The sequence below is a fragment of the Camelina sativa genome, chromosome 12 (genome assembly GCF_000633955.1).
Source record: "Camelina sativa cultivar DH55 chromosome 12, Cs, whole genome shotgun sequence".
Lineage (NCBI taxonomy): Eukaryota > Viridiplantae > Streptophyta > Magnoliopsida > Brassicales > Brassicaceae > Camelina > Camelina sativa.
Genome location: NC_025696.1, coordinates 28,159,365 through 28,171,214, shown reverse-complemented (window position 1 = coordinate 28,171,214; position 11,850 = coordinate 28,159,365). Strand labels below are relative to the sequence as shown.

At 32.4% G+C, this 11,850-nt stretch overlaps 1 protein-coding gene across 1 annotated transcript; it reads right to left on the bottom strand.

The window, feature by feature from the left end:
* LOC104732786 (myb-like protein A) lies at nucleotides 3,231-5,314 on the bottom strand. Its single transcript, XM_010452367.2, has 4 exons — nucleotides 4,940-5,314; nucleotides 4,566-4,843; nucleotides 4,302-4,428; nucleotides 3,231-3,906 (listed from the first exon to the last, which is right to left on the bottom strand). Exons 1-4 carry the CDS (start codon nucleotides 5,234-5,236, stop codon nucleotides 3,340-3,342), a joined length of 1,269 nt encoding a protein of 422 aa, XP_010450669.1. The 5' UTR covers nucleotides 5,237-5,314; the 3' UTR covers nucleotides 3,231-3,339.

Below are 11,850 nucleotides of genomic sequence, written 5' to 3'. Positions count from 1 at the left end.
AAACAAAGGACACAATTCAAGAAAAGAAAACATTAATATAAACATAGATCTAATTAAGAGATGCTATATGTATGCATATAAGTGTATCGATTGGGCCATCTAGACCGACATTGTAAAATTATTATTCAATTAGCAAGCATCTGAACAAGAATTAGAAAAAGTATAAATGCATGTAACCGTATTGATCGGACTACCATAAGCATGAGATCAAGAAAAGGTATATCGACATAACCATAGGAATCTAACCGTTAGAACAAACCATTTTATATAAATCTACTACTTTGTCCGTTGTTTCCTCAAGACTCATTTCATAACTTCGTAAGCATGATGATTAAAAAAATGCATTTCTCAACAAAAATAATAGAACTAGAAAAGGGCGTTACTTGGGTGCTAGATGGGCCACTTTCAGGCATCATGCTCTTATAACCACTACCGTAACCGCCACCACCTTCATACTGCTGATGACCTCTGCCACCTTCATACGGCGACTGAAATTGGAAGTGCCTATCCGTACGGTCGACGCGATGTGTATCCGCCATTTTAAGATGGTAATGAGAAAATGTTTTACTCTTTCTCTTATTCTTAATTTGTAATTAATTTAGAAAAGTTTTGAGAAAGCTTTATTTATAGAAGAAGTTGAAGTGATGAGAAGAGGACACCTAAGACGGTGAGATGTTAGAGTAGTAGAGGTGTGGCTTTGCATGATTTCCAAGTTTCAACCTATGTTCTTTTTAAAAAAAAAAAAAATAATAATAATAATTTCATTTCACGAGATTTAAAAGATGTTTTCGCTTTCTCCGCTGACAAGAAATTAAAGCAAGACAAAAACTAACCTATGCATGCATGTATACTTCAGTCCGAAGTCTACAAAAGATCTCAACTTGTAAAAGAGATTAGAAGTTTCATCTTTAGATTTTATTACTAACGAATCCAAAACTATGTTACTAACGGTCCAACTATGTAATAATATTACTTCATTCGCAAAAGACGATGATGACACTAACGAATCGCAAAACAAAACTGAAAAATATATTAGGTCTATCTATAGCTTTTAATTAAATAATATGATATTAAATTTTAAATTTCATAACGAGGATAAATCTATGATAATTTGACGGCAACTTAAAATTTTGATTCAAAATTTTAATGGGCGTTCGGTTTTTTGGTTTAGTTTCGATTCGGTTTTTTTGGTTTACGATTTTTTTGGTTTTATAAAATTATAACCATAAAAAAACCATATATAATTCGGTTTGGTTATGGTTCGTTTTTTTTGGTTAATGGTTTTTTTGGTTTCATAAAAAATGAAAACATATGTATTACAGTTTGGTTTGGTTTCAGTTTGGTTCAGGTTTTTAACAGTTATTCCATGCTTTTAGAAAATAAATACTTGATACATAACTAAAAATAAGCATAAAAGTAATTATGAATATATAAAGGTTAGGGAATAGAGATTTAGGTTAAGGTTTCGTAATTCGATAGATTAATAGGAGATCAATAACTAAAGTCCAATACAGCAAAAAAATTATTAATATTGTTATACAATATAAATTTATAAGCTTGCGAAACTAATTAATATTTATATCTAATTATCCTAAATTTTTATAAAAAACCAAAAAAACCATTCGGTTTTACAATTTTTAACCAGACCAAACCTAAACCAAATGGTTAACTAAAATAAAAACCAAACGCATTTTTTAATTTAACCATAACCAAACCAAACCATTTATCACGGTTTGGTTAGTTTTTTGGATTTTGATTTTTTTTCCGAACCCCTAATTTTGATCCATGTGACAATTTAATATCTTTGACGCTAAATTATCTGTGTTCTTCCCATCTTTTTAATTGGGAAGTAAAATTAACTTTTAAATGTGTACATAGTTATTTCACAACGCCATTACAAATATAAAAAAAAAAAAACAAATTAATATGTTAATTTAGATTTGTTAGTTACAAAATAACAGTAAAAAATTTATTTATTCTATACATTTTATAATATTATATATTTAATTTACTTTATTTTATAATCTGATTTCAACCTGTAGTCGGTACCACTATTTTGGTTTGGACACAATATCAAAATTCGTTAATTATAAATACAGTAAAGTCTAAAAGGAATCCCAACAAAACATGTACTAACTCGTGATCCACTATTACAAATTGATGTGATCGTGTTTATAGATCTTAATATACCAAATTTACAATGGTGATTGATGTTAATATTAACACCATTGCAGTTATCGATATAACATGTTAGTATATATTAATTTTAGATACTAAATTTATAATTAGATTATATATATGTATATGTATATTGCCAAAGTTATATGCTTCTTTATTTTGTATGAAACCAAAACCCTTCCGGATTTACAAACGTCTCGACAATATTTGTAGAATAAAAAAAAAAGAATGAAGTAAATTCTCTATTTTTTTTAATATAAATTTTCTTTGTAGATGTAGATTTTAATATGAGTAGTTAACGTTATAAACTTAGTATTATTTATATAAAGAATATTGTATATAAAAAATAATTTTTAATTAATTAAATAATTTGTTATTGTTTCCTAAAATTTATGAAACAATACATGATTTCTGTTAAATAATTTTCTAATAATTTTTAATTTTTTAATAAATCACTATAAACCAATATATTTAATGTATTTATAGTAGACGACATGTTAAATGTAATGAGCTATGGTCAATTAGTAGACAACGAGTTAAATGTTAAAATTATATAATGAGATGGTTTTAAAACTAATACAAAATATCAAAAATATTTTTTAAAATTAGAAAAGTAATATACAAAATATCTGTATAAAAGTTTAACCCATGCTATAGCACTATTACTGAGCTAGTTTTGAATTTAAACAACTATTTTGATTATTTGTTTCTTTCAATTCATAATTTTACAAGAGTGTATTTACAACTTTTTGTGTGCAATTATCTGATTTTTAGAAAATTTTGGGCTGGCTTTCACAAATTTAATTTGGTGCTATTAGCTGTAGTTATAGTTAGAGAAATTAAATTAGTAATCCAAAAACCACAATTTCTCTTACAGAAATAAGTTATGCAATTCTCATTCAATATAAGTTTGAAGTATATAACAAGTCTAAGATGAGAAATGCTTGATGAAGAAAATACTTGGTCGCTTAGTCAAAAGAGAACACCACATATCATAACATATATGTCTTGCAAAGACAAATAGATAACATACTGAAATGGTGTAAATTAGAAGTTGCTTAAAAAAAGAAAAATGATAGATAGATAGAGAGATACATAGATCTATTACCTCATCTGATACTTAGAAAATATCTTGAGGAAAGAAATTACTTTCATCGGATATTACTCCCACCATTGCATCAGATCCTTTAGACTCTCATTCACTGGTTCACAAAGCTCTGTAGCATAATTTTCCCATGTAAACACTTCTGGCGTTGGAACATAATATGACGTTGTAGGCGCATTGACTAATGGTTCGTTGTTTAGCGTGCCAGCGTCAATTGTTTGCATGCCAGCATCAATGGTCTGCGTGCCAGCGTCAATTGTTTGTGTGCGAACGTCAACTATATGTGTGCCACCGTCCATGTTCGAATCCGGCTCCTCAAAGAACATATCTTTATACTCATCATCATCCTCGGTATTTGTCGTTTCACCATCGGTTTCAGTGCTCTTGGAAAGATTATCGTTGATTATGACATACCTTACGTAGTTTTCGAGGATGTAATTACCAGCAAGGTTGAGATTTTCACCACTTTGTTTTTGCACTCGACGCTTTGTAGTGTTCCAGTGGTTCTTAATACAGTTAGGACTTCTTCCCGGGAGTTTTTGTGCGATATTTACCCATTTCGTACCAACTACCTTGTGTAGTTCAATCAGTATATGATCTTCTTCTTTACTCCAAGCAACATCCTGAAATCACATATTACAAATTTATATATACATTAATCGCACCCATATTTTTTGTATATATGACTTCTTTTTTGATGACTTCTTTTTTGTACGTAGCTAAATGACTTCTTTTTTTTTATTGATGGAAGTAAAAGTAAACGGTACAAGGCCGCATAACTGTGAGAAATAAAAAATTGCAAATTCAATTTGCATTAAATTTCATATTAATTGCAAGTATTATATTGTGTATCACTTAATGACGAACTTTTGTAAACAAAAAAATAATCAAGATGATGCAACATGATTTATTCGTAACCTTATATATATACACACATATAAGTTGTAATTATTATTATTATATATATTTATATTTATATTTGAAATTAAGAAAATTGGAAGATTGAAAAAAAGATCACCTTAATATCAGGATGAAGATGGTTCTGCCACCTCTCTCTGCATTGTTTTCCTGTTCGTCCTTTGAGCTTTTTTGCGATTTTTGTCCATTTGTTTGGCTCAACTTCCTTCACTAATTTTTTCAATTCTCTATATTATACAAAATAATATAACATCCTCAGAAAATAATATAAAATATATATACAGTTAAAATAGTTATGAGAATTTCAGTGATGGAATTGTATATGACTTTCAGTTATATGATAAAGAAAAATATGGAGACTTACGTGTCCTCAGATTCTGTCCATTTCGCTTTCGCTTTGATGATGTTACCTTTCTTCGAATGTTTGCTTGTCCGCACCATTTTTTTTTTCTCTTTTTGATAAGTTTTTACCATCTTCTGACCTTCATGTTGATTCATGATTTCTCTGGTTGTGTTTTTGATACTCTCTGGCACTGGAACATCAAATGACCGAGGTCCACCCATCATTTGATCAAGAGCTGGCACACAAACCCTCTTAGTAAGCTCAGCATTGTGTACAGTTTCATCCCATAGTGTATGTCCCTGCAAACCATAAACCAAATGGATATTGTTCTTGTTGGTTATGCTATTCATAGGTTCCTTGAAAGTATCGATACTTGAGTAGGTTTCGATACTCACGAATGGATAATTTGATGGAACTTCATATGAGGGAGAGTTGTAAACCAGATGATTTTGGGTATTATCCAAATTTTGATTGAGGAAATCTTGACTTTGTTTTGGGATCGATGGTATAGGATTTAGTTGGTGATGACTAGAAATATCAGTTAGATCTGGTGGAAGAAACCATTCCTTAAGAGAAGACTGATCTAAATTTTTATTGTAAAACGGTGTATAAGATGCATCACTAGTAACAAGATTTTGGTTGGCTTCATTGAAGATGAAATTTTCATTGGTGATATTGTGTGAAAATTTCATGTTAGCACCACCGAATTCAAACGACGGTTACACCAATTTTGAGAAACAAAAACTGAAAATGATTGAAACGAGTATGAAGTAAAGAGGTATTATGATCAGAAAGTTGAAACCAGATTCTGAAAACCACTCGAAAAGTATGCAATCTTCTTATAAGAATTTATCAAATCTTAGAGAAGAAGATTACACATGAGTGGTCAAAAAGAGTAAAGCCTTTAGATATGATTAACTAAAAATGTAGAAAGCAACTTTTTCATCAAAGAAAAATAATCTAAAGGTCAAAACTGTATTGATGAGTAACCGTCTATAGGATGGGATTATGACTGTCAAATTTCTGGTCAAGGTATTAATTAAGCCATAATTGTTTTTTTGTCAATATATGCTTTGCGCTTTTAATAGATATTATTAGATAGTCAAATATAAAACGTTGTGTGTAACGCTCCTATTGGCACTTTTTCGTGGACTCCATGTCCGATTCGTCCCATAGACCGACCTTGTTAGCAGGCCCCACCCACATCCACTCTCGGCCCATGGGTGCACCCATATATGATGAATGGTTCTCTATATCTAGGAGGCTTTAAAACTTGTTTACTGACCCTACAAATCACCACGTGAGATTTTGCATGTGCTTTGTTCTCACTCGCACAGTTTCGACAATCACTTTCCGTAAGATAATCTATCATGAAACTACCAGCATAAGAACGCTTAAGTGCACTTTGGTGACATAGGTGGCCAAATCAATTCTTTTAAACCTCTCGGCATATCCCTAAAACCGAGGTGTCACAATTTACCCCCACTAACATATCGCAATTTCGCACCAAGATCGTCACACGAACGGTGTGTGCCTACTCGACTCCACACTCATTTAGGTTCGGTTCTGATACCACTTGTAACGCCTCGACCACCATCTCTTTTAGTGGGTTCCAGGCCCACTCCTTGTCCAGGGCCCCACTTTTCTTAGTGGGACCCACATCGACTTAAGGCCTGTGGGCCCATCCATATCCGACTGTTAGTTAACTATGTCCGGGAGGCTTTATATACTTGTTTAGCGAGCCTACAAATCATCACCTTAGCTTTCCTTGAGTTCTGTCCTTACTCACACAGTTCCGACAATCATTTCCTCGAAGGTTACTCATCCTTAAAGTACTCCAGCATAAGCATGTTTAACTCTGGAGTTCTCTCATGACCTTTGACAATGAAGAATAGGTGCACTTTATTTACATAGATGGTCAAATCAATTCTTTTAAATCTCTCTACATGTCCCTAAAACCGGGGTGTCACAATTTGTAACGCTCTACCACCTTTTTGTGGGACCCATGTCCACTCCCAGCCCATGGCCCAACCATATCTGACGGCCAGTTTGCTACGTTTAGAGGCTTTGTAAACTTGTTTTCCGTCCCTACAATTAACCACATGATATTTCCCTGTTTTTTGTGCTCACTCGTACAATACCAAGAATCACTTCCTGGGAGGTCACCCATTCTGAAACCACTTCAACACAAGCTCGCTTAACTGTGGAGTTATCTGAGGGCCTTTGACCGAAAAGATAAGTACACTTTGGTGACATAGGTGGCCAAATCAGTTATTTTAAAAATCTGCGCAAACCGAAGTGTCACAATGTGAAAGTTACATCTAAAAAAAAAAAAACATTGTAATTGCTCCATCACAATTTAATCTAAAGTGCTTGCAAATATTGAATAGGTTATAATGTAACACATGTCATCTTATAATAAACAATAATAATAAAAGTTTACTGACCAAAGAGAAAGTTTGTGTGTCTAGATTTTTTTATATATTTCAACTTTTTTTTTGTTTTAGCCAATAAGAATCTGCCACCTAATAAATAAAATAAAATTTTAAAACTACCCACATAAGATTGGGTCTTGATTTTACAAGGTTATATATCGGTTTGAGTTTATATAATATGATCAAAAGTTTAAATTTTATGACTAAATGATGTTATATGTCAGTTTGGGTTAATAAAGGAGGATTTAAAGTTTAAATATATAACTAAACAAGATTATATGTCGGTTCGGATTTACAATGAAGGATTAGAGTTTAGATTTTACAGTTAAACGAGGTTATATGTCAGTCTGAGTTTATAAAAATGGATTAAGGTTTATATTTTACAATTAAACGAGGTTATATATCCCTGTTTGATTTTATAGAGGAGAATTAATGTTGAGATTTTATAATTAAACGAAGTTATATATCTGTTTGAGTTTATAAAAGAGGACTATGGTAAAATTTTATTATTAAATGAAGTTATATATCTGTTTGACTTAATATAGAGTAATTAGAGTTTATATTTTACAATTAAACGAGAATATGTGTTGGTTTGGATTTAACAAAGCTAATATTTTTGTCAATGGTTTTACTTTTTAATATGTTTTATTTTTATATTTTTTTAACATTTGTTTAAATGTAATTTGACATGGTGCAAGGGGTTGAATAGAAGGGTTCACCACGACACCACCCAAGTATTGTTCTTTTTCCTTAACGTAAGTTTATGATTTTTTATTGAATGTAGAAAGTGTATTCAACCAAAGAAAGAGTTTAAAAATTGTTAAACGGTATATAAGATGCATCACTAGTAACGAGACTTTGGTGGGCTTCATTTAAGATGAAATCTTCATTGGTGATATTATGTAAAAATTTCATCATAACACCACCGAATTCGAACGATGTTTACACCAATTTTGAGAAAATCAAACTATAAAAAAAAAAAAATTGTATATGAGTATAAAATAAAGAAATATTATGATCAAAAAGATACTGAAAACCACTCGAAAATATACAATCTCCTTAAAAGAATTTATCAAAACTCAGAGAAGAAGATTACACATGAGTGGTAGAAAAGAGTAAAGTCTTTAGATATGATTAACTAACAATGGAAAATGTAAAAGCAACTTTTTCTTGAAAGAAAAATAATTTAAAGGCTAAAAATGTATTGATTAGTAAGCGTCTATAAGATGGGATTATGGCTGTCAAATATCTGGTCAAGTTATTAAATTAAGCTATAATTATTTTTTGTAAATATATGTTTTGCGCTTTTCATAGATATTATAAGGTAGTCAAATAAAAAACTACATGTCTCGCCACTTTTTATTGGGCCCCATGTTCATTCTCTTTCTATTGACCCATATTTTTAGTGGGCCTCACATCCACTCTCGGCCCGTGGGCTCACCCATATTTGATGGCCAGTTTGCTACGTTTGTGAGGTTTTAAAGACTTGTTTACAGACCTTAGAAATCACCACATCATATTTTCTTGTGTTTTATCCTTACTTGCACAGTTTTGACAATCACTTCATGGAAAGTCACATATTCTGAAACTACTCGAGCATAAGTATGCTTCACTATGGAGTTTTCTAAATACCTTTGACCAAAAAAATAAGTGTATTTGGGTGGCATAAGTGGTCAAATCAATTCTTTTAAAACTCTTCGTAAACTGAGGTGTCACAATTCACCCCCACTAACAGACTGCAATATCTTCATTGCATATCAAGACCGTCACCCCCGACAGTGTGAACCTGCCCTTCTTGGTGGGTCCCATGTCCATTCATGTGCCATGGACCCACTTTTCTCAGTGGGCTGTCCACTCCCAGCCCGTGGGGTCACTCATATTCAACGATAGTTTTGCCACGTCCGAGAGGCTTCAAAGACTTGTTTACCGGTCCTACATATCACCACATGATATTTCCTTGTGTTTGTTCTCACTCACACATTTCCGAGAATCACTTCCGGAAAGTTCACCCATCCTAAAACTACTCTAGTACAAGCACGCTTAATTGTGAAGTTCTCTCAGGATCTTTAACCGAAAAAATAATTACACTTTGGTGATATAGGTGGTCAAATCAATTCTTTTAAAATTCTCGGTAAACTGAGGTGTCACAATGTGAAAGTAAATTTTTTAATTAAAAAAAACTACATTGTAATTTCTCCAGCATAATTTAATCTAAAGTGCTTCCAAATATTGAATAGGTTATAATGTAACAAAATTCATCTTATAATAAACAATAATAAAAACATTTTAGTGACCAAAGAGAAAGTTTGTGTGTTTAAAATTTTTTGATATATTTCACCTTTTTTTTTGTTTTAGCCAGTAAGAGTCTGCCACCTAATAAAAGTCTTCAAAAGAAATTTTTGAAATTATCCACATAAATTTGGATTTTTATTTTACAACGTTATATGTCTGTTTAGGTTTGTAGATTATGGTAGAAGGTTTAAAGTTTATAACTAATGATGTTTTATGTTCGTTTGGGTTAATAAATAAAGATTTAGAGTTTAAATATATAATTAAATGAGATTATTTGTTGGTTTAGATTTATAATGGAGGAGTAGAGTTTATATTTTATAGTTAAACAAGGTTATATGTCGGTCTGAGTTTATAAAGATGGATTAAGGTTTATATTTCACAATTAAACAAGGCTATATAGGTCTTTTTGAATTTATAAAGGAGAATTTGGGTTTAGATTATACAGTTTGAAAGACCGCACCCGGATTCCCAATCTTTGCACAGGATCCACGGGAAACGATCTCACAGAACCCCATAATTCCGACGAGACAACCGGCATAGAAATCGCTTTTTACAAAAACTCCCACAAATACACCATACACCACCTCATCTTGTTACTGAGTTGCACAACCAACCACCCCTAGCCACCGAGTAACAAGATAGGTGGGCTGGAATATTTGATTCCGTCCAGCCACGGACAACAATTCCCCACAAATACTCCAATTCACTATCGACTCCTCTAGTGCCCCCGATGCCCATGACATCACTTCCATTGATCTCTCCTCATCCAAACATAAATCCAGCTACCCAAACACACAACAACATACTGGTGTCGACCGACACCACCTTAGTGTCGCTCGACACCCCAACCTTACCACAGAGCCATCTACGCCATACCAAAATACAAATGCTTGATTAAAACACAAACCAACTTTCCATTTCACAAACCCACCGTTGGATATGAAGCTTATAGAACCACGAAGCTTTCAACCAAGTTTCAGCCAAATCGAACTCCGTTTCATCCTCCAAACGTTACCCAAAAGTAGCCATCTCGGACCAGTTCACACTGTCTGTATGTTAGTGTTGGTGTCGACTGACATCACCATGGTGTCGGTCGACACCTCACCTGCAAAAACACGACCAAAAGTCGATTTCAAGCGCCTCTCGGCCACCAAAACCTAACTCCACGACCAATACTCTTTCCCCAACGATTAAACACATACCCAATGTATTCACAATGACAACAACCATAAAAACAACTCATGAATTCTTCTCAATCCATCTTACCCATGACAAATCCACTCCAATCATTCCAAAAACCTAGATAAGCCTAACATCTACCACTTACCTTGGATTAAGGACGAAATCTGAGGAAGGAGCAACACCTCACCACCATCAGAGCTTTCCCCTCCTCATCCACGCCACATCATCACCACTCCCCTTCCTTCCCATCCCCAAATCCAACTCCTCACCTCCCTAACATCCAGAGAGATTCCAGAGATCCCCAAATCTCTCTTCTCTTCTCTTGGGCAGGAAAAACGGCTGGGAAGGGAACCCCTAAAACAAAAAGGGCGTTCTCTTTTTATAGGGAAAGTGTAGGGTTTCTGCAAAACCCGTTAAACTACACAAAACCGGAGAACAAATTAAACCGACAACCTTTAAAAAATATTGTTTCAATCGACACCCTCTTGGTGTCGATCGACACCTACCTCCAAAAACCAAACTCGGTTCATGGACATTACACAGTTAAACAATGTTATATATCGGTTTCAATTTATAAAAGAAGACTAGAGTTAAATTTTATAATTAAATAAAGTTATATATCGGTTTGACTTAATAGAGGGTAATTAGAGTTTAGATTTTATAGTTAAAAGAGATTATGTGCTTGTTTGGATTTAAATAAACTAATATATTTGTCAATGATTTTACTTTTTAATATTTTTTACTTTTATAATTTAACTTTTGTTTAATTGTAATTTAAGATGGTGCATGGAGTTGAATATAAGGGTTCACTATAACGACACCCAAGTATTTTGTTCTTTTCCCCCACCCAATATTGATATATATATATATATATATTCACACATAAGGACGCATCCACAAAATTATATGCATAATTAAACGAACAAAAGAACTTCTTTTCTCTTCTGTCCAACAGAATTTAACATGTGATCATTTGCACACCAAACTAGGCTTGAGTTTCAGATATTTGGATATTGGATATTCATAAAAATAGCCAGATATTCGGATCCCGTTTGAAAAAAAAACTAATATAATATTTGAAGAAAAAAATATATTAAATTAATATAATAAATGAAAAAGCTATTGAAATATTATTTTTATAGAAATTTTGAGAAAATTTTAACGCGCTTGATTATAAGATCATGTGCATTGGTTAGTTCTCACCAAAGTTTTCGTTAACAAAAAATTTAACAAAATATAAAAGAATAAGTTTTTATTGTGAGAATTTCTGAAAACAAGGGAGAAAGTTTATTTGAAAAACATTCTCAACAACTTTTATGAAAAAATCTCATAATAAACTATTATATTGTTTTTTTAGAGAAAATTTGTGAGAAATACAGCCGGCTTAACCCATCTCA